The following is a 23,355-nucleotide window of genomic DNA, read 5'->3' on the forward strand; positions in this document are numbered from 1 at the left end:
GAGAGGAATGAAAGGCGCTTCAGTCTGAACATTTGCATTTCTCTGTTATCAGTGTATCATCATATGTCAGCTGGAGCAGGCCTTCTAAACAGCCCGAACTATTATCATATCTGCTGCGTAGACACAGGAAAACCTTTGTCCCCAACTGAATGAAGAAATGAATGAGAAAATAATTAATTTCCTCATTCTTTAGCATTAAATGCATTTCTCCCCAAACCCTCAGGCTCTGCATATTTTGATGAACCACACTGTGTGTGTTGACACTGTTGTGGTCACTTAGAAATCACAAGGGATCTCTGTGCGTGTGTGCGTGTGTGTGTGTATGTTTGTCTGTGTGTGAGGGGGGATGAGGCGTCGCAGAGGCCCTTTTAAACAGAGCACCTCTTGGGTGAGCGCGGACAGAGGACACAGTGTGAATGAGTCTGATGTCACTGCAGGTCTTTGTGCTCTGTGCTGAGCTTGCACACATACACACACACACACACACACACAGCAAGAGCAAAGAATTGGAGGGTAAGTGGGGATGAAGTCAAGACCAGGCTATATTGAGAGAAGAGAGTATGGTAGCGAGGAAGGGGCTGAAGACAGAGGAGGGAGAGGTTTGCAGAGTCAGAAGCTGATGTCTGCTTTGTTTTATAAACTGCTCTCCCGCTTTTGAAATGGGCGATGCTTCCTGCAATTCAACATAACAAGTACAAAGGAAAATCAAAGAGGAAAAGAGACAGATGATGGTAGTGGGTAAAGGACAGTGGAAAGGAGGAGGGGGGGGGGGGGGCAAGGGTCTCGTCTGTTGTCAAAAGGGCTACTGTAGCGTGCAAATCAAATATGAGCTCTTAGCCAAACATGCAATGAGTGTGTGTCTGCATGGGTGCATCAGTGTGTGGGTACGAGTGCATGTCTGTGTATGAATAATTTGGGCACAGCTGCACGTGCTAGCCATACTCCCGTGGAGGGAGGAAGAGGCCGAGAGATGGAGACCCTCAGGTGTTGTGTCTAGACTGTAAAGAGTTTATTTACTTCTCTATGTAATGATGAATGTTCTTTTAAAAGTTCTAAAATTATACTCTCTTCTGCTTTTTTAAATCAGTAAACTAGAAATATAACCTGACTTGCCAGTAAGTATCAGCTAGAGCAGTGTGAAGTTCAAGAACCGTGTTTCCTTCTACGCTAATTTCATCAAATCATATTTTTTCTAAACATTCACTTAAACACACAGACACACATCTTCCCACAGCCTCTGAAATGTCTCCTAAAGCAGTGCACACTGTAAGCAGGTCAGCATTTCTGTGGAGAAGCTTTACTGTGCTTTTCCTTTCTTTGTCCATCTGAAATGGATTTATTTATGGTTTTCCTTCTGAATTCATTTGAGGGAATTTTATTTAGCCATGTGTACCATGCATGAACAGCTGAATTGGATTTGGCTCAGTGAGGAAGTCTGGAAAATGTAGACTTAACAAAAGATGTGTGGTACTATGAATCTGTGCCGCACACAGTATGTGCTGTGTCTTTGCTTCCATGCTTCAGTTGAGCTACAGTCAGTGTCTGAAGAGTGTGTGTGCGTGTGTGTGTGTGTGTGTGTGCGTGTAAGAGAGAGACCAGCTGGCCCATAATCACCTTCAGAGTTAAGTAGCTTAATTACTGCTGGAGTTTGTGTCTCTGAGTTTGTTTAGTGTTGTTGTGTGTGAATAGAGATGACTGCGGGGCGAAGCTTTTAAACTGCTGAATTCAGCGCAAAATAACTGACGGATTAACTCAAATTTATCGAATGTAAAATTATTTGTTCAGTATAATTGTGATTTCTCCAGTACTTTGGTTTAAAGAGGCAACGGGTAAACATTTTAGTTTAAAACATTCAAAAATTTACAAAGATTATCAACAGAATGTGAAGAAATTATACTTTTGATGCATGCTAACCCCAAACAGTCAAAACCCAGCTTCAGGCTTGGATTTGGGTGCAGTGGTTAGCGCTGTTACCTCACAGCAAGAAGTTTCGAACCCCGGGCCTAAGGGCCTTTCTGTGTGGAGTTTGCATCTTCTCCCCGTGTCTGCATGGGTTCCCTCCGGGTACTCCAGCTTCCTCCCACAGTCCACAGACATGCACGTTGATTGGTGACTCTAAATTGCCCGTAGGTGTGTGAGTGTGTGAGTGTGTGTGGTTGTTTGTCTCTATGTGTCAGCCCTGTTATAGACTGGCGACCTGTCCAGGGTGTACCCCGCCCTCGCCCAGTGTCCGCTGGGCAGGCTGGGTATGAAATTGTTGTCAGTCTAACAGTAATTGAAGGAAACAGCACACCAAAGGAAACCTGTGTAGAGAACACTATTCCTCATGGTGGACACCCGGCCTTTCTGGTAATATGACAGTTGGCCAGTTCTTCACACTGCTGTTTTAAGACCAAACACCTGCAAAACTAATGACATTCTCATGAGCCTCAGCTGTTCTTTGTGTTTAGTGCTAATAAGCGTGTATTAGCATGCTGACAATCATTGTGAGCATGTTAGCATGCTGACATTAGCATGTAGCTGTGCATTAATAGCTTACAGCCCTGCAGAGCTGCTAGCATGGCTATAGCCTATTGGTCTTGTTTTAGATATTCAAACAGATTGAAACAAGACAAATAAAAAAAGTTTGGGACATTGAGTACACTGTTGCAGAGAAGCTAATTAGCTGCAGCATTTGGCAAATGACGGCACACAGCTATTGAGAGAGTACGGGCACTTAGTGCTCATTCACATTAGCCACGTGTCAGCAGATTTTTATACTAAATCAACATTTCATCATCTGATTTCAGTGATTAGCTCAGTTGATATATTGCTCAGATTGATGTTTTTCATAGGCACAGAGGCACTATGTGCAAGGAACAAGCATCTGGAAACACAAGTTGGTTGTGCAGCCAGGGCTGTGCTTCAGCATTAAAATTTGTATCCAGAGAAAATGACTCCGGCTGGAGCAGTGTCTCTAAAACTATTGCAGCAGCATAAACTAAGCTGTAAGCTGGTAGGAAAAGGGACAAGCCACATTTGCTACTGCTCATTGTTTTGTCTTCCTCAATGTTTATAGGAATTTAAGGAGAATACATGTGTGTACATGCACCCGGTAGAAAAGATAGGTCTTCAGCCCCTGGCTAAGTTCACATACCTACAGAGAGACATGGTGGCTGGCTACTTTAGCACTCATGCTAAAATGCTGTCTGACAGAGTGGGAGGCTTGGCTGGTGGTAATGCTAACCTGCCCCCAGGGAGGCAGACAGACAAGCAGAGTCATGGCAGCAGTCTGCAGCTCAGCAGCGTATATTGTACATTGTGTTTGAAAGCGAAAGGTGAATACGGCCATCTATTCTGGCAGCTCTGTGTATGTGTTTGACCTATGGCCTTTAAATTCTTAAAATAATACCACCTCAGCATACAGTATGATTCCTAGTATTGTTTGTGGTTGTTTGTGCTGCGCTAAATGCAATAAAGTTTTCAAAGCCTCTTGATCCAAACCATCAGTGGCAACAAAATGAGAAACACTGTGAAACATCACATGTGAAAACATCAGTTTCATATGTGATAAATTTACATATGAGGATATGTGGTTTATCACATGCAAAAGAGTATTTCACATGTAAATGCATTATGTTACAGGCAGATAGATCATAAATCATGTGACTTTTTTGTGAGGGTGCTAAAGTCTGGAAAATTAAAAGCAAAACACGAACACAACCACATTTCTGGCTCTTTGTTAGGAAGGGCTGTTTCTTTGACCTTGGTCCTTTTATGAACTCCCTTCTGGGTCTCCCAGTGGTGTGCCACTGTAATTTAGCGACACATGAAGGTCACAAATCAGTTTGTGGCATAGTTTCTGTGCAGTCAGTTGGGTATGTCCCTAACACTATCACGATTATAGGTATTCACACGGCAGCACATCCAAAAATTATACACAGTCATAGTGCCAAGAAGCACTTTGGCTAAAAGCATCCAGTCTCCATCAAAACAGCAAATGTTATCTTAATGGGCAGTGCTTCCTCTTTCAGACCGCTGAACTTAATTGGAATCAAGCAGAAATCGGCCAGCACCTCTGTGACCTTGACAAGGCCGTCTGTCATGAAAATGTAGGAAAGGAAGCTAATTTGATTCTTTCACGTGCCTCCACCTCCCCCCATGGAGCAGCAGACAGAGCAGACGAGGGGGGCTTGGGAGGGGAAGAGAGGACGGGGGTGGATGATTAGGAGGTGGGGTGGGGATGACCCAGAATCAGCTTCGATGATGCGGATTGATGTGCCCCTGTAACAATGAGATGCTCATCTGCAATTGAATGATGGTTAGTTGTCTTTGATAGTGGTGAGAAGTTTGTTTCTAACTGAGTGGCACAGATTACTGATTACTTTTCGATTAATACTAAATACATGATTATACATTAATTGTAAAATCCCCCTTTTGTTTTTTGTGTTATTACTGTTAACAGTAGGAATAATAGCATTATATACATATTCATGTGAATTACTGACCTCGTACATCAAAGACCCTTAAGCATGTGGAGTGTTTTGTCTGTATGAAAAGCCTGAGGCCAGGGCAAATAAATGCAGTCTATGATGGCGCCTTTCACAGCTGATTTTTCATGTGTAGCCTGCTCAGCTTTCCACGCTGCTCTGTCCCATGTTACCTCCTATTATCAGCATAAAAATGGGATATTTGAGACCTTTAAGTCTCCAAGAGATCCCGTTCCAAACTCTTGCCGTCACCCCTCATTTTGTCTTTGAAGTGGTGGTTTGTTGTCATGAGACACGGGGATCTATTCAGTCCATCAAACACAAGGACAATGGACAAACAGAAAGCAATGAGGCGACAGTGGTGTATTTAGACAGGCCTTAAACCTAGGATGACAGTGTGTGTCTTTTGAAAATAAATTCCTCATGGACAAGGTGAGAGATTACAGCTCAGTGGATTGACTTTTATTGCACAGTCGACCCAGCTCTTTCCAGACAATGTAGGACAACTCTGTCCTTGAAGTCTGGCTCGGTTAAGAAAACGCTCATGTTAACATCGATGAACCAATTCGCTCATTCGTGCTCCAGGGTGCGACACTACATGCTAACATAACCAGTCAAACCAATGAGCACAGAGCATGTGAGCCCTTCTCTCCCTGGTCGCCAGTTACCAATCGGTAGCAGTGCCTCAGGCTACAGGGTCGCCAGTCAGTGAGGTTGGTTCGATGGATACGGTTGATCAAGGCTATGAACCGTGGCTCGCATGAATTGCATGTCTGGGTGTGGTGGTGATCAAACTGTCAGTGCAACAGTCAAAGAATGGGTAAAAAATGGCCATCAGTCCAATCCATAAATCAAAGAATATCACCTATTGATATTTTTTAAATGTATGTTTTCAGGTACTCTTTGTGCTTTGACATTAATTGACATTAATGCTTTTATGACATGGGATGTACTGTAGGTTAAACATCAGAGTAGGGTTGCATCTAACATCAACTTTCATTACCATTAATCTCAAAATTTTCTTCAGTTAATTTTATCAATTATAAAATGGCATGGTTGTGCAGTGGTTAGCACTGTCGCCTCACAGCAAGAAGGTTCTGGGTTTGAACCTGTGGCTTTTCTGTGTGGAGTTTGCATGTTCTCCCCCTGTCTGTGTGGGTACTCTGGCGTCCTCCCACAGTCCAGAGGCATGGCTAGGTTAGTTTAAATGGAGATTCTTAAATTGTCCATAGGTGTAAGTGTGAGTTGTTGTTTGTCACTATATGTCAGCCCTGTGACTGGTCCTGTCCAGGGTGTACCCCACCCTCACACAATGTCAGCTGGGATTGGCTCCAGCACAATGTAGGTTGTAGCAGAGTAGGTTGCGATTATTTTTCTCTCGATCAACTAATTGATTAATCAGCTACTTGCTTCAGCTTGAGCTTGCTAACAAAAAAATGTACATGAATACCACAGGATATATTTTTATGTGGTCTTAACAGTGGCCTTGTGGGGGCATTGAATCTCACCAGGCATGATGCTCTGTGAGAATTGGCATGTGTTTGTCAGTGTGACAAGGCAGACGGCGAATGGGAGTGGCAGAAGGTTTGCGCTCCGAGTCTGCCTGCCGCCACCTGGGTGAGCCAGCTGTCCACGCCCAGCGCCAGCCTCTTGTGACCACTGCCCCACTTCCTCTACAAATGCCTCTGAATGTTGGCTTAAAATGTTTAATGTCCTCTTTGCCTTTCCATCTACTTATTCTACACGTATTTGGCCCACCCCTCCTTTTACTTCATGCATCACTTCTTCAGCTTCTCCAAGTGGTCCATGTTAGGGCTTTCTCCTCTGGTACTCCCACCTGAGCCACTTACCCTTACAACCCTGCTGCTTTTGTCTCTCTTTTACTCTTTTGCCCTAAATCAGAGGCCCAGGTCAAGACTAGCTAAATGGCATCCCTTACCCCTCATTCACTTTTATTTGATGCCAGGTTATTTCATTCATAGCTAACATGACCCTACGCTGCCAGGGACAAGGCACAGTCAGGTTCCCATTGCTAATCCCTGCCATCCCCTTAGAGAGTGTTGGACCTGCATATGACCTTCTGAATGTGTGTGTGTGTGTTTGGCTACCAGCCTGTTCGCCCGCTGTGATGTCGGGCCCATGTGGAGGATTGGAGACTGAAGCGAGAGACAGATTTTGTAGTGAATGGCCTGCTTCCATAACCCATTATGGGAGAGTGTCTATTGTTATAACACTCATGCACAGATACTTAACTGATTACTGTAGGAGCACAGACATTATGGGAGAGGTGACTTAGATGGATTGTGATGGATGGAGCAGACGGATGGAGAGACGGAGAGATGAGACGATCAATCGAGCGGAGGGAGAGAGACAGTTGACGGTTTTACGTGCGGGATCAGTGCAGACAGCTGATCCGGGAAATCAATGGGAGCACTGATTAAATGTGCGGCAGGACATAAATGCCTACTGTAGCTCAATAATCAAAAATGCTGTCTTTCAGCTGTACTCTGCTTGTATTTCATTAAGGACAGTAAGTCTTTGACGAGAAGGCTTTAATGAATGAGGATGAAGACGGAGATAGTTGCAAATTCAGATATCTTAATTTCTCAGTCATCAAAACTACCGTACACTGACTAATTAGGATGAAAAGCACTACTCACTAGAATTATTCATTATGTTTGTGATTACATTTACAAGGTGGCATACTTTAAAATGTTGGAGAAATATATCATGTTATTGAGGTAGGTAGGTTACTTTATTTGTACCCGTAGGTAAATTTGGTTTGCAGTAAAATGTCAGTCAGTCAATTGAACAAATAAATATATTTATAAAATAAACAAATAAATAAATTATACATTGCTTCTATGCTGTGTGACTGCAACTTATTCATGTGAGTGATGGCCGCTGGCACAAAGCCCTCATTATATCATATACATGTTCTGCACTTTGGACCGAGGAACCTCCAGAAAGAAGAAGCTGAAATTCACTGTTCAAAGGGTGTGAGTCATCATTTAACACTGAGCCAGCTATCTGCTGTAACTGTCCGGTGTTAGGGATGCTAGGTTAAGTTGTGACTCACCAATCAGCTTACTGGACCATTTAACAAATAGATTGAGATAATTCCTGCTCTTTAACTTCAATTTAAATATCTCAATAAGTATTGGATGGATTACCAATACATTTTGTACCAAAATTCATGGCCCCAAGAGGATGAAGCCTATTGACTTTGATGAGACCCTGATATTTTCCTCTAGTGCCACCAGGGGGTTGACATTTGAGGATTTGAGTGAAATGTCTCAATAACTATTGGACGGCTCGGGTCGAAAATCAGCCCGGGGTGAATATTGGTCTTATATGAGTGCAACTGGCTCAATCATTTTCTGGACAGTCCCATGACTGAAAAAAATGTGCTTCCATCCTTCCATTCTTGTTCATTCAGTTTTGCGACTCATTTTGTTAAATGGGGTCTGGCAGTTTTGACTTCAGTAGCCAGTGGTCCGCCACCCCTCCATCCACACTGATGCACCTTGGGGCCTCTCTCATTTCATCCCGCTGTCACTGATATGCCCAGAGCTCCTAACCCAAAATAGGCCAAGCCAATTTTCCTGAGTTCTCAGGGCTTTTCGTGTCAAACATACGGCAATCTTCATGAATTGCCATTTTATCCCCACTCTTTGTTCTTGTTCTTATTTTCTCCTGTCCCTTGCTCCCTCAGTCTTTCTGTTTGTTTGACTCCTTTAAGTTGCGAACAAGAAAAAGGCAGACACAATGAGAGAGCAACTGAGAGATAAATGTCTCAAAGAGTGTTAATGAGCTCCACCTCGACAGCTTTTCAGAAGTTTTGTTGTATCAGGTGCTCAGTGTGACAAAGGCTGCTATCACGTGTTGCCAGGACACTTCCAGAGACCTCCTAACACTTACACCTCTCTCAAAGGTATGAGGATGAATTTGAGGGGATAAAAAATAACTGTTGATGAACTAGGAGGAGACCTTTAAGTTTGATACTGACAGCAAAATCACCTCAGTTACTGGCTTGCCTCACATTAACATAACAATACGTCCTATAATGCAAATTATAAAGGAGGGGTCTTAAAGGGGTTCAGGGTGCTGACCATTGATCGTAAATGGGAGTCATGTCCAATAAGAAGTGTAACTGTAGTTTTATAATAAGAAAAGACAAAGTAAAATGGCTTGCATTTCTTTAATTTCAATGTAGTATTTTCCTCATGGTTGCAAACTTCTTTGTGAGTATCTGCATAGCGAGTTATCTCATCCTGTTGCTATAGGAACATGACCTGGATGTGCCCCTACTGACAGTGATAAGAGTGCAGCTGAGTTTGTCACGATAGAGTGTGTGTGTGTGTGTTATCTCACCCACACACTAGACATTTAATCTTGGAAATGACATTGATTGTTTATGATTTTTTTTCCCCAACGTGTGACTAAAATGCTTTCAAGGTCAGTGCAACTTGACAGTGCAGACCGCTTCTCAGACTAGTGTCAATTCCTCCCTGTCTGTGAGGAAAAAGTGAGGCAAATATTCTTATCCCTGGAAATGCTGGCTGTAACCATGTCTGCTGTGTGCACACACATGCACAAACACACACGGCTGTGTCAGTTGGGTTAATCCTAATCTGAACTCAGACAATGACAAAGCACTAATCGGAGGTATGGTACAAGCAAACCGAACAGAACCAGATGGAGTCACTGTGCTCCTGTTTATGTAACCGCTGTCGGCCGATTGCAGGAAGTTAATCTCTTTCAGGAAGGGAAACACCGTTCTGCTCAGTAAATAATGCTACAAGACTATGATTGTACTAAGTTTCTGTCAGGTGTGGCCTGTATTTCCTATTTATCAGGTTGTAAACGTAATACTCACATCCTTTTACTCTGTGAGTTTGGTAAAACAGAAGTAGAATAAGAGGAACATGAATTGGTTCTGCGTGATATGACTATAATTTAGTCATTTCTCAGCTGTTGATAGTTTTACCTCCGCCCTCCCAGGTGAAAAGATGCAGCTGGTAGCTCATATCTGTCTCTCACCTTAGCTGGCCAACCGTAGAGATAGCTGTGACAAGGTTTACCGAAGCAGTCTGGAGAACCACCACAGTGAATGCCACTGACATGCACTGACAGGCTTAGAATTAGAGGGAAACACCTTTAAGCTCATGTTCCTTAGAATAATAATTAGATATGGCTTTAATGGCCTTGTTTTACTTGCACAACAGTTTTTGTGGAAATATAGAATCGTTTTCCCTCCTAACAACCAGTGTCCCCAGTCAACAACATAAATGCACGAGGCTGGCATCTATTAACTTAATGATAAAAATACAAAGCACATAGTTTATTTCCTGCCCACCATCGCTCCTGCCACCCTTGTTCTGCACCAGTGATGAGATGTTACACAATATTGTTGTTGAATGCTGCAGGTTCAGTATTTTGGTGACAATGGCCACTGCATCAACACCCTGTCTAAACCGACACACATTAAACAAAGGAGATGAGGTGTGTGAGAGCAGGAGAGGGTGTGATGACAGGTTTTACACTCGTCTCATTGTTGAGTGGTTATTAATGAGCGGGATGACAACAGGAGGATATTAGAGTGAGTTTCACCACCTCCTATTTTGTCAGCCCATGTGGAGAATGGAGGGGACAGCAGGGCGTCAGGATGGGGTGGGGTTTGGTTTCATGTGAATCAAGGCAAAAAAACTTTTGTTCTTCACGCTCACACATTCGTACCAAAACAGTGTTATCTCTGGAAGCCGTGGTACAGAGATCTGTTGTTTGTTCATGCAAAAATTTTGCAAGAACTTATAGATAGATACTGTGTATGCACAGTCTTGCATTCATTGATTTTTTTGGACACTTCATCCAGCAGACGTGGAAAAATAATAGCTTCATTTCCCTCAAAGTCATGTTTCTGTTCACTTTGTGAACGTATTTTAGCCCTATTTTTGGTCTCCACTAACTCCTGAGGGGCATACTTGGCCCTTTCACTGCTAAATGCTCCACCGTGTTAACAAGGCAGTCGCAAACTTTTTCTATCCACTATTTGGTGCTTGACAGGAAGTGTACAGTGGGTACATCACAACTTGTGCACCGAAACAGCGCTGATGAGAGCCGAGAGACTGAACCAAAACAACAAAGGTACAGTACAATAAGGTGGAAGGTGCTAAAACATTTCATAGACCCAAGGGAACCTGCAGAGGTGGCAGTTATCTCTGGGTATGTCATTATAAGTGACCACTTTCAGATTACAAGTTGCTTTAATCAATTTGCAAATGTAAAAAAAAAATGAATAGTGCTTGAATGCTTAAAAAACATGTTGATGCTGTCATCTTTGCTTCACTTGGCTTTGGGAAATCATTCCTTTGTGTGCAGACACACGTCAACACAGACTGCTTCACACATCCATATGTATGTGACCTTGTGGACAACGTGTGTGTGTGTGTGTGTGCGTGTGTGTGTGTGTGTGTCAATCTTTGAGCTGAGAGGTAAGATGTGGGACAGGAGGAGGGAAAATAAAAGGATGAGTCTGATAGTTTGGTGCTTACTGTCCATATGAATGAGAGGATTCTGGAGGACTTACGCAGTGATCTGAGATCAGCACTCTCCCTACTTTGTAAAACCTGTTCCTAAAAACGCAAAATCAATCCTAATCTTCTGCCTCTCTCTACATGCTTTACTGCTTACCCAGGGCCTCCGACTGTATCTTCTATCCCCCACCACTGATCACTGTCTGTACAGCAGTGTTACTCACCTGCGGAGCTTTTATTTTCTACCTGTCAGTGCAACCTTTGCTGGGTGGCAGACTGACTGTTCAGTCATATGTCAACACTTAACTTGATCTGCTGTGTGATGGGAGGACACAATGTGTTGGCGTCTCACACCAAATGATGGATATGTGTTTTTCCATTATGAAGGCGATATTTGATCGATGGACAGAAAGAGAGCCAGAGGGAGAGGAAGTGCGGCAGCGAGGAAAAGTCCACAGTGGCGATTAGTCTCGGGCTGTTATCAGGAGAAAAAGGAAATGGAACAAGCCCCCTCCGCTGCCTCTGTCATTCAAGCTTTTGTCCTGATAGCGTGTTTTCACTGGCAGCAAACTGAGGGAGTGCTGCAAAACAGGCAGAGGTGTGAGGATGAGGACAAGAAGACAGAAACAAAAGCGGGGCCCAAAGGCTTTTTCCCTGTACAGTGGTGATGAAACTAAACAGCGGAGGAGTCAGGATGGAAAGAAGGTCTTGTTCAAATAGAGAATTCAGCGAGAGTTGATGTTGTCCGCTGATGAATGGACAGAGTCGAAGGAAACATGGAGGCAGCGGCTGGCTTCCTCCGCTGGCTCAGTGCCAGAGGAGAGACAACAGAGCTCTGAAACACTCTCAGCTCAAGAGAATACGATTAACTCTGTCCCTTTATGTGTGTGTGTATGTGTGGGCTGCGTCCTTACTCAAGTGTTTACATTAGGGAAATGAGCTCTTTGGCTATCACCGGCCTTGTCTTTGAAGGTTGACTGAGCATGAACACACACACACACACACACACAAAACACATTAATGCTCACACACAGAGGCATTACTGGCACTTGCTGTCATTGGCAGCGATCACAGCGGCCTGATTTTATTGCAGCTCTGGCCTCGTCGGTAACAGACTTGGCATTTGGTTCAGGCTATTTTCTGGGCTGTGATTGGATAGCAGGTCAACAGTTGAGTTTCAGGTGAAGATTACTGTATAATGATTGGGTATTAGCATTTGTAATTTGCCATTTGTACACCAGGAGAACAATACCATCATACCGTTGTAAATACAAACATATGCTCACACACATGCAGTCATTGCACAGTGGGAGTTTCTGGGCTGTTTGTGCTGTACCCAAGGAAACTGGACCCACCTAAAGTGGTGCCAGCTGAGGGGGAAAAAACTGGAAACCGGACTAAGACTCTCTAATTCTGTGTGTGTGTTTGTGTGTGTGTGTGTGTGTGAGTTTGTGCTTTGTGAAAATATTGTAGCACAAGCACAATGTAGCACATTTACGACGTATTCCTGAAATTTTTTAATTGATGAATTCGATGCCAGAATTTAATACTTGATGTTTTTTTTTATTTGATATGACAGACACATTTCAGGGTACTGAGGTTCTTGATATAAATCTGCTTGTTTGCTTATTGTTTTGGAAGAAGTATGAAACCTTGACGAAGGATGCTCTAAACGTCAGAAAGGCAGGTCTGCTGCCTCCCTCATGTTGAAGATAACTTCACTCTCAAGTCACACATCAATGACTTTTGCTGCTATCAGGGTTTGATATGGCAGTTACTCTGTGCTTGTGAGTGTTTGTTTGATTTTTTTTTTTTTTCTGAGTCTGGTCCTAATTAGCACTATTGGGTTTGATAATTATTGTAATAAGCGAATCCCCTCAGAGCTTGAGGATAATGAGTTTTCTGACTTTCTGTGTTGTTTGTGTGTCTGACAGAACTGGGTTTGGGGTAATGAGTGAAGACATCAGGTTTGCACCTCACATTTATCTGTGTATAAAGAATGTATGCATTAAAGGAGCCAGTACAGGTGTGTGTGCATGTTTGTGTGTGTGTGTTGGTTCTATGAGGGACTCTGTTTAGTCCCCAGGGTATTTAAACCACTTTCCTATTAGTGTGCAAAGATGAGAAGAGATAGACGCCTTAATTTGCTGCATCAGGGATCCACAACCTGCTTCTCTGTGTTTCTCTCTACGCCTCTGTCTCACACAGACATTTAATCGTGGTGTTATGGGCTATTTATAGCTGCTAAATGCTCTTTAGTGTGTATGTGTGTGGTCTGAGTCTGGATCTGTGTATGTGTGTGTGTGCGTTCAAGATGTTTGCTGCTCTGATCAATTTTATAGATCTGATCTTTTGTTGGTGCAGCTGGCTGAAATGTTCATCCAGCTGAGCTGCAGTGTGATTATTTGTGTGTGTGTGTGTGTGTGTGTGTGTGTGTGTGTGTGTGTGTGTGTGTGTGTGTGTTTGCGTGTGTGTGTGTGTGTATGTGTGCTTGTGTGTGGATCGATTATTTATAGCCATTCCATTTCTTCTCCCTGTGGATCACTGATCACTGAGCCTGTCATTGTTGTTTTTGTGTCCTCTTTGTATGTGTGTGCTTTGCTTGTGTGTGGCAGACATGTTCATGTATTCTCCTTTGATGCAGCCATGCTGGTCTCTTTTTTTATTGTGTTATTTTTTCCTTCTGTGAGACGGAGGAGGGACAGACAGAGGACACTGAGAGGAAGACTAGAGCAATAAATCTGAACACAAATGTTGGATTATGTCATATTTTTGGGCTGCAGCCAATAAGCATGTTCATTATTGTTTTATAGTTCTATTATTTTTTGACTGATTGATTAATTTGTTATCGTATAAGATGTGAGAAAATAGTGAAGATTGGCCATCGAAGTTTTGTAGAGCCCAAGGTGACGTCATCAGGTGTCATTTTAGTGTTGGACTAACAGTCCAACACCCGAAGACATGAGTAGATCCTCACTTTTGATATTTTGACTTTTAATATTTGGCATTTTTTTTGATAAACTACTTAAACAGTTAACCGATTGTCAAGATGATGGATAATTAGCTAATCAGTCCCTGAAATATTTATTTATATAGGTGGGAGGTGTGGAGTCTATTGAACAACAAATATGACAAAGTAGACAAAAGCATACTAAAAGCACTACACACTCAATTCTGTCAACGGATTCTTAATATACAAAGAAAGACACTTAATCCCTGTAGGCCAGAGTTACTGCTAGCAAGGCTAAAAAAACAAACCAGAAATAAGTGGTCATGGCCAACCCAGAGCCGTCAAAATGACCTTGAACTTCTCTATATGGAATGCTTGAGAAATAAAACCAAATGTAAACCACGCTGCTGTTTGAATTTATCTACTGGCAATGACCAGAGTGTATGTAGTCCGTCAGAGACTGGACAGCAGAGACAGATCCTGACAGTAGAGACATAAGTGAGTCCTGAGTGAGTCAGTGGCCGATGCGAGATGATGGGCAGTAGGAAAAGAAATGCACTCACTGTACTCTCAGCAGGACACGGAGATGAGACAAAATCCAGAAACTATGCTTGGAAGTTCTTTTTTTTTTAAATGTAAGTGATTATGAAATGTTAATTATCTTAATGTGGGAAGGACTGACGATTGCAAAATGTGGTGTCTCAAAGCCAGAGAAACCACAATAATAAATTAATGGATGTTATTAATGTGTAGTAAATTCCCAGACCCATTGCCATCACTTACTTTTATCTACATGCTGTATAGAAGCTTCTTTCTTTCTTTCTTTCTTTCTTTCTTTCTTTCTTTCTTTCTTTCTTTCTTTCTTTCTATCTTTCTTTCTTTTCAATGTCTGCTGTCAAGTGTTACACCTGACACTTCACTTCTTACCTATAAATATTACAATCAGAAGACAGGGAATTGAGTGTAAACTGAGAGAAAAGGGCAGAAGAGTGACCTCCAACCCTTTCACAATACAGCTGCAGCTAACACGCATGCACACACACACACACACACACACACACACACACACACACACACACACACACACACACACACACACACACACACACACACTCTCAAAGTCCATTGTGCTGAGCCAAGGCACTCCTCCTCTGCCACATTCAATATATTATAATTGGCTTAAACAGCACTTGTGTAGTGTCTGTGGCTTCAGATACATTAACCTCAGTGTCAAGGTCACATCCAGTGATAAAAGGGTCTCATCTGTCTGCAAGCTGCTTTCTGTGTCACGCCGTCTGTCATGAGGTGGTCTCAGTGCGTGCTGCCGCTGCTGAATCGGACTATTCTAATGTGTTTAATTACTTCTTGGAAGACCCTGGAAGACCTGAACAAGGGGTGAAAAAAATGCTGTTGTCAGCTCTGTGTGTGTTTCTGTGGCACCATAACAACGTGTGGTGAAGAGATTACTGTGAGTGTTTGTGGTGGGTGTGGTTCCTAAGGCACGCTTGAGAGAGGAACCATGTGTGTACTGAAGATACTACAGTAGGTTGTTTCTGAACTGTGTGTGTCTTCATGGTGTGCCCATTATCCCTACAGCAGCTGTATGTGGTTGTTGGGGATTTCTCTAGCTTTGTATGGTTTTATACAGTATTTGTGTGTCTCTTTGTTGCAGCATCCCAAAGGGGGTTTCTAGTGTGGTCTCAGTGTGCGGGGGAGTTGATTTGCATCCCCTGAAGACTGAATGGGGGGGTTAACATGTGGAGAGGTAGACCCCATGCTCCGATACTGCTGGCTCATGGCTTTTTCCACAGCTTAAAGTGATTACCTCTCCACTATGTCCACATTGTACCTCTGAAAGCCCAAGATTAACACAGGGGCCCATGCGACAGATCTTCTGTTTTATGTACACTGTGTTCAGTGAGAGCAACATTAGACCCTCAGTTTTCTCACAAGTAAGCTGCACTGCGGCACAAGGATGTAAAAAGTGTCACTTCTTTAATAGCTGCATCTCCATTAATCAGCCACCCGTCTTGCCTGCGGGGCTCACTGCCTTTCCGCTTGCAAACAAGTTAGAACGATCCTAAATTTAAATACTCGGCCCTCATTCTGTCAGCGAGTTCAAAGATGTGGCGCGGTGGCTGCTTTCATTGGGACTCATCTAATCAGGGATTATTTTACAAGCGGGATGTCAGGTGAAAAGCAATTAACTGCAGTGAACTACCTGACAGGATGGGAAACCCAGCAGAACTGTGAGTCCTGTGTGGCAGAATTAACAGCCACTGTAATAATAAAATAACTTATGAGCCAAACTCTGCCTTATCATCGTCGGTGGCCCCACTTGCGCTAGTTTTTCTTAGAGCTGTACATTTTATGCCTCATTACTCATTTTCCACACATTCTCTGTCTTTGTAAATAAACTGCACAAACAGATGTGCTGTTGTTGATGTACAGGGTTTGTTCTCATGGTTATTCTTCCTTGTTCTTACACATTTCTGTGAATACTCGGGGATGTCTTGTTTGCCTTTTGTCTATCAGACCACAGGTTTGAGCAAGCTGCTCCACTTTCTTCTGCAGGTCAATAAAAGTGAAGTTTCATTTTACTGCCCCTTTCACACTGATGTAGTGACTTGGCATGAGCCCACGACTGACCATGGTGCATTATGTCATCTGTTTTATTTATGCATCTGACTGTAAAAATGCAGATATTAATTACGGTTACTCTAAAATTAGGAAAATTTGGTTCTAGCCCTCTCAACCATATACATATATGTATATATTTACAGCACTATGCCAGAACCGTCAGATTAAATCTAAACTCAAACACCCATTTTTAAAGGGGGACTCAACTGTTGTTACGCACCAAAGTCTGTTTACAGGTCTTGGGGAGTACGAAGTTGTATAAGGCCTTCTGTGGCTCCAGAGGGAGTGCCATAGAGTCTGGTAAATTGCCTCAATTGATGTCACTTGGGTCAGCATCGGCTGGGGGTGAAGACTGCTAGTTCGAAAAAGAAAGAAATCTGATGGTGTGGCGTTAGAAAGAAGTGAGCTGACCAGACCTCTGAAGCCTGCTCATCATGTTCTCTGAGTCGTGTGACGGTACTCATTTTACACCTTGTAATTTATGATCATGTAATCATTTTATCCATTCGCTTGGTGTCTCCTTTCTTCTGTCGGCTCCTCCCAGGATTCGTCCTCAGATGGCCAAGGAGAAGATAGAGGGCTGCCACGTGTGCACGATGGTCACACCTGGAGAACCACAAGTTCTGCTGGGAAAGGACAAGGCCTTCACCTATGACTTTGTGTTTGACATCAACTCAGAGCAGCACCACATCTACCAAGCCTGCGTGTACAAGCTCATCGAGGGCTGCTTCGAGGGCTACAACGCCACCGTGTTCGCCTATGGTCAGGTATGACAGCGAGGCTTGGATCCAGTTTTTTTGTAATTAATTAATGAAATAGAGTTTCATAGTTTTTGTGGTTATTTATCAGTTTTTATTATTAACTTAGTTTTTATAAAGAAGCAACCTGAATTCCCCTCCAATTCTGTAGGAGATGGTCAACATTGATTCCTGATGTAAAAATACAAATAAATGTATCAAATTAAAACACTTACCAAAAAGTCATAATGTTAGTAGTGGGTCGTGACACAGGGTTTATAAATCATATTCTGTCAGTCACAATTTTACACTGATGTAGTTCCCAAATCTAATATCGAATCTTGAATCTTTTGAAGTATCGTGTAAAATATTTATTGTGTGGCTGTCTTTAATGTTTTTGCATTTGTTGTGAACTTATATTCTGAAGTTAGTTTGTAGCTGGGTACAGAAATCCTTTGGAAGCTGTTCATCTGTTTGTCTTTTTCTTATTGGAAAACTAATGGCCATGTTGCAGTGCATAAAGACTTCATTATTTCTTGTTTAGGAGAAGTTTGGTTAACTGGCATTAGCTATTAATAGGTGCAAATAAAAACAAATTGCATGGAAAGTGCAGTGTTTAGAGGGAGAAATGAGATCTGACAGTGGTTGATGAAATGTGTTTCAGACGGGTTCGGGGAAGACCTACACCATGGGAACGGGCTTTGATGTGAGTCTGAGCCAGCAGGACCAGGGTATCATCCCTCGGGCTGTTCACCAGCTGTTTGAGGGAATCCAGAACAGGAGGGTGCGTGCCCAGGAAGCCGGCACCCAACCACCCGAGTTTAAAGTCAGCGCCCAGTTCCTAGAGGTGGGCACACACATGTAGACATGTATGCATGTACAGCACATGTACAACAGTGCTGCAACAATATTTTACTTGTTCTCACGTTTTCATTGGGAAGTGTTGCTATTCCTGCTCGCAAATGTGCATCTGTGTGTGTGTGTGTGTGTGTGTGTGTGTGTGTGTGTGTGTGTGTGTGTGTGTGTGTGTGTGTGTGTGTGCGTGTGCGTGTGCATGTGAGTGCTGGGACAGATATTGGTCCACATTAACTCTAACCAGATGGGGCAAAACAGTGAAGCGAGGGGATCAGCCCCCTATTCCACAAACAGGAAGTGACAGCCTGATGACAGATGGGCAGGAATGTCTGCTTGTGCTTTGTTGGACCTGATTAATGTTGCCCATTACCTCTGACATTATTCCTCATCACGGTGGGGTAGAGGATGGATAAGAGTGAGGGAGCAGGGCGGGGGGAGGATGCTTGTGTAGGAGCAATGAGATAATATGACAGGTAATGATTTCCTCCAGACGTTTCTGTCAGGCAAATGTTTGGGTTGTCTTTAGGGGAAGATGATTGTATATGTGGTTATCTGTAAGATGTAATTACTTTAATAATCATTCAATAACAATTCAAATAGAAAAGAAACAAAAAGCATTTCTTTCTTTCTTTCTCTATTTTTCTGCCTGTCCTGCTCTCTGTTATTCGTGGTTTTTTTTTGTAGTTTCTCAGGTCAGTAGGTTATCTCTGTTGATGGTAAACAGATGGGTGTGTGTGTTTGGCAGTAGGTGGGAACAGCTGAGCTTTCAGCTGACCTCTGTGGCCCTTGCCCTCATTGGTTTTTGAGAGGTCATTCACTGACCTCTGTCAGGCAGAGCTGTGTGTAAATAAGACAATACTGCTGTGAGAAACGGAGAACATTAGAATTCCCTCTAAAAATGAAATGAATCTAGAATAAAGCAGTTTATAGCATCAAAGTGTAAATCTTTAAGTTTAAGGTTACGATGGTGTGTGAATTGCCACAGTATTGGGGATGTATAAGCTGCATAACTGTCATTGTGCATTAAAATGTGTTTGTAACTCTTGTTTATTGTAGCTATACAATGAAGAGATCCTGGACTTATTTGACGGAGCCAGAGATCCAGAGAGTCGGAGCAGGAAGTCCAACATTAAGATCCACGAGGACGCCAGTGGTAGCATCTACACCACCGGAGTCACATCCAGACTGGTACACTCAGAGGAAGAGGTGGGTGTGCGATGGCATTTGTACGACAGCTCTAATCGTCACTAGAGATTGTATTGACTATACTTTATAAAACATCTGCATATCTGCTAACGTTTCTCGCTCTAAAATCATTACAGAATATACAATTTTGAAATGATAAAACTCATAAAGGTCATATTTGCCATTCAGGGGTGTTTTTCATCCCCTGCACTGCTATTACTTGGTGTACATTATATTTGATACTGATCCTAACAGAGCTTTTTTATTACCAATGGCAGAGAGGTTAACAGAGAAAGCAGGTGGTGATATAGGCCTAAGTAGTAGCTGGGAAAAGACAACCACTGTATAGTGTTATCATGATTCTTCTCAAAATAGGCGACAGAGTCGAAAGAAAGAAGGAAAAAATGAAGGAGAATAAATTGGGAGAGGCGAGGCAGGCTGCGCAACTTCTGTCATAGCTGCATTAAGCCTGGTGCATCACATTCACTTCAGACAGCTGAGAGACAAGTGGAGACAGATGGATACTCCTGTGGGAGAAGAAGAGTCAGAGGGGAGAGACAGTGGAGGAAGTGGAAAAAAGACATGAAATAGTGGACAGAAAAGTAAAGATGTTAGTATTGGCATCTTTTTGAATAAGCAGCTCAGAAATCCTTCAAAAAGCATTGACATACGTGTTGAGTCCTTCTCAGAAATCAGCAAGTGATCATGATGATGCAATTTTTTTTCTCTTCTTCAGTTCAAAGTAAAAAGTCATGTTTGCTTGTGTGTGTGTGCTGCAGCTGCTGCAGTGTCTGAAGCTCGGCGCTCTGTCCCGCACCACAGCCAGCACCCAGATGAATGCTCAAAGCTCCCGCTCACACGCCATCTTCACCATCCACCTCTGTCAGATGAGAGTCTGCCAGCAGCTGCAAATGGTGAGATTAGGGGTTGGGGGTGGAGGGTGAGGTGGGTGTTATTACAGTTTCATTAACGACCCGTTTTAGGCAAAAAAATCTGTCAGGATGTGAAAAAGAAATGTGCGTGTTTTGGGAAAAACAAGAACAAATGTCAGATGATGATGGAGCAAGTGTTAAAAAGAAAATGAATTTAGTGTTACAGATGTAGCGGCATTCAGGGTGATGAAATAAATGCTATTTTCAAGTAATATTTGTTTTTGTTTTTTTCTTTTTGCCCACCCTTGCTAGCAGAATGGAGGAGGGGAGAACGGGGAGGTGAATGGTGTGGACTCCAGCCCCATCGCCCAGCCAGAGTACGAGACGCTGATGGCCAAGTTTCACTTTGTGGACCTGGCTGGCTCTGAGAGGCTCAAACGCACAGGAGCCACAGGAGAGAGAGCCCGCGAGGGAATCTCTATTAACTGCGGACTGGTGAGAAAGACACAAATAGACTGTGTGTATATGTGTGTGTGTGTACATAAGTAAGTGGTGTGATAGCTTTTGTATGTTTGTGATTAATTTATGAATGTGTGTGCGTGTGTGTGTGTTGCAGCTGGCCCTGGGAAATGTGATCAGTGCTTTAGGAGATCAGAACAAAAAGGGAGGACACGTTCCCTACAGGGACTCCAAACTCACTCGTCTGCTGCAGGATTCGCTGGGAGGCAACAGGTGTGTACACACACACACACACACACACACACACACACACACACACACAAAGTGACGAGTCGATGCTTTTCTTTGCCATGTGATAGTCAGTTGAAAATCTTTGGTTTCTTTACTGTTGGTCAGATAAAACAAAATAATTGAATTGCTCTGTGATCCATCAATAATGGAAATAATTGTTAATACAGCCTTAGTTCTCGGACTTAGTTACTGACAATAGTAAGAGAGTTTTTTCACACATAATAGATGTGAAATGACTGTTAAATGTATTTCTGTTATGCTTGTGGCAACAACAAGACATTTAGTCTCAGCCACAACCACAACATTCTCCCTGCACTGCATGAACAGTTACCTACAACCTCCATCTGTCCTTCATCTCCAGTCGCACAGTGATGATAGCCTGCGTCAGTCCGTCAGACCGGGACTTCATGGAGACGCTGAACACACTGAAGTACGCCAACCGCGCCCGAAACATCAAGAACAAGGTGGTGGTGAACCAAGACAAGACCAGCCAGCAGATCAGTGCCCTGCGTGCTGAGATAGCCCGACTTCAGATGGAGCTGATGGAGTACAAGGCGGTGAGAGATGGAGGATCGGGTGGGAGTCAGAAATGCAAAAAGATTTGAAAAAATAAATACAAGGAGGAGCTCAGAGAAAAAGATAAGACGGGGTTGAATGAGAGGGGGGAGAAGAGATGAGGAATGAAAAGTGTCAGGTTGAAGAGGAGAGTTAACACATGGCTGTCAGTGTAACTGATGCAATGAAGCCGTAAGAGAGGGATAACTGGAGTGACAAGATGGATGAAACTGAGAAAAGTAACCGAGCACAAGAAGAAATAAGACACTAATTGTAAGAGAAGATGGTATTAAAGGAAAAGCAGGCACGATGCCTGGAGCAGCAGCTTATTACTATATCAAATTAAAGATCGTTACTGCAACACACATCTATTTATATCTTACACTACAGTGCAAACAGAGCCTCAGTATGAAGGAGATTAATTGGTGCAGCCTCAGCATTTTGCAGTGTAATGCAGGGATAAATTGATCCTTCAGCTCAATGTATTGTATGTGCTCATCAACTAATATGGACTCTTAGACAGTAAAAACTCAGAGGGGAATACGAAACAAGAAAGTATTACAGGAAATAGGGAGAAAAAATTCTCCAAAGTCTCCACTTTTTCATCATGTTTGACTTCTGGGGCTACAAGAAATGAGCAATCATTTAGCTGGATTGTCAGTTTATTGTGCATTTCGGTTACCATGGTTACTGGGGGGAAGTGAATGTATGACTGTGACGAGGGCTGACCTCGATGTGGCAATAAGGGATGTGATGTGACTGGAGGACGGGAGTACTGGCGCGTTGGACTGGTGGAGGTAATGATGTCTGCGAGCTGTGACTGGATTAAATAGAGACTGTCTGTTTCGAGGCTTACACAACAGGATTTTTTCAGTGCTCAGTCATCCAGAATACAACAATAGCTACTTGAAGAGCCACACACATTGCATTGTGTTGGGTTGGACTGCAACATCAAGTGTATGTCAGAGCGTAGATTTAGAATCAGTTTGTTTTTCAGCTTGTTTTTTCGGCCTCTAGATTTTGTCCCTAAAACTGACTGGTCTTCTCCGTGCAGGGGAAGCGTGTCGCATGTGAGGATGGTTCAGAGGGGTTCAGTGACCTGTATCAGGAGAACGCCATGCTGCAGAGAGAAAATGACACGCTGCGCCTCAGGATAAAAGCCATGCAGGAGACCATTGACCACCTCAACACCCGAGTGACACATCTGCTGGCCAATGAAGTCAGCACTCTACTGACCAAGTCAAGTACGTGAGAGAAATGTGTAATCACTTGAAATGTCTAAACACCTCACATAAACTGTTTGTCTTGAGTTCACTGTTTACTGAGCCGCCTTTTACCTTTGACCTCTAGATGAGGGCAATGAGGAGATCGGGGCTCTCATCCAGAACTACATCCGAGAGGTTGAAGAACTTAGGTAAGAGCTCACTTGAAATAATCAAACCTCAGTCTCAAACTGAGTCAGCTTACTATACAAACTCTTTGGCTGAACTGAGGACATTCTTTGGCTTTTAAGGCAATAGTTAAACATTTTGGGAAATATATTAATGCACTTTCTTACTGAGATGTGAACATTGATACCACTTTCATATCCGTTCAATGTGTAGCTGAAGCCAAGTTAGCTAAGGTTAGCAGAAAGATGGGAAGCAAGGGTAACAGCTAGCTGTGTTCTGTCTGTAGGTACGAAGTCCCCCTGCCTCTAAAGCTCAGTAATTAACATGTTATATCTCATTTGTTTAATCCGTACAGAAAACGTGAAAATAGTGCTTGCTCTTTTTCCCTGCTTCCAGTTGTAATGCTAAGCTAAGC

The 23,355-nt window shown here is 43.0% G+C and overlaps 1 protein-coding gene across 9 annotated transcripts in view; it reads left to right on the forward strand.

Moving 5' to 3' along the window:
- Positions 1 to 23,355, forward strand: part of kif21b (kinesin family member 21B) — a 62,572-nt gene that overhangs the window by 5,384 nt on the left and 33,833 nt on the right. For 6 of the 9 annotated variants that reach the window (XR_011693163.1, XM_071494002.1, XM_071494008.1 and 3 more), the window contains exons 2-10: positions 17,140 to 17,362; positions 17,997 to 18,179; positions 19,244 to 19,393; positions 20,152 to 20,286; positions 20,557 to 20,739; positions 20,861 to 20,976; positions 21,356 to 21,551; positions 22,604 to 22,793; positions 22,900 to 22,963. Coding sequence is in view for 8 of the 9 variants with exons in the window: in XM_071494002.1 (XP_071350103.1) it covers positions 17,140 to 17,362; positions 17,997 to 18,179; positions 19,244 to 19,393; positions 20,152 to 20,286; positions 20,557 to 20,739; positions 20,861 to 20,976; positions 21,356 to 21,551; positions 22,604 to 22,793; positions 22,900 to 22,963 (1,440 nt within the window). In the remaining variant the exon portion in view is untranslated. The remainder of the gene's footprint in view (positions 1 to 17,139; positions 17,363 to 17,996; positions 18,180 to 19,243; positions 19,394 to 20,151; positions 20,287 to 20,556; positions 20,740 to 20,860; positions 20,977 to 21,355; positions 21,552 to 22,603; positions 22,794 to 22,899; positions 22,964 to 23,355) is intronic. The other 3 variants (XM_071494003.1, XM_071494006.1, XM_071494010.1) reach the window with 1 other exon arrangement.

Source organism: Trachinotus anak, unplaced genomic scaffold (assembly GCF_046630095.1).
Source record: "Trachinotus anak isolate AG129_WGS33_773 ecotype Australia unplaced genomic scaffold, CSIRO_AGI_Tana_v1 ptg000013l, whole genome shotgun sequence".
NCBI classification, from domain to species: domain Eukaryota; kingdom Metazoa; phylum Chordata; class Actinopteri; order Carangiformes; family Carangidae; genus Trachinotus; species Trachinotus anak.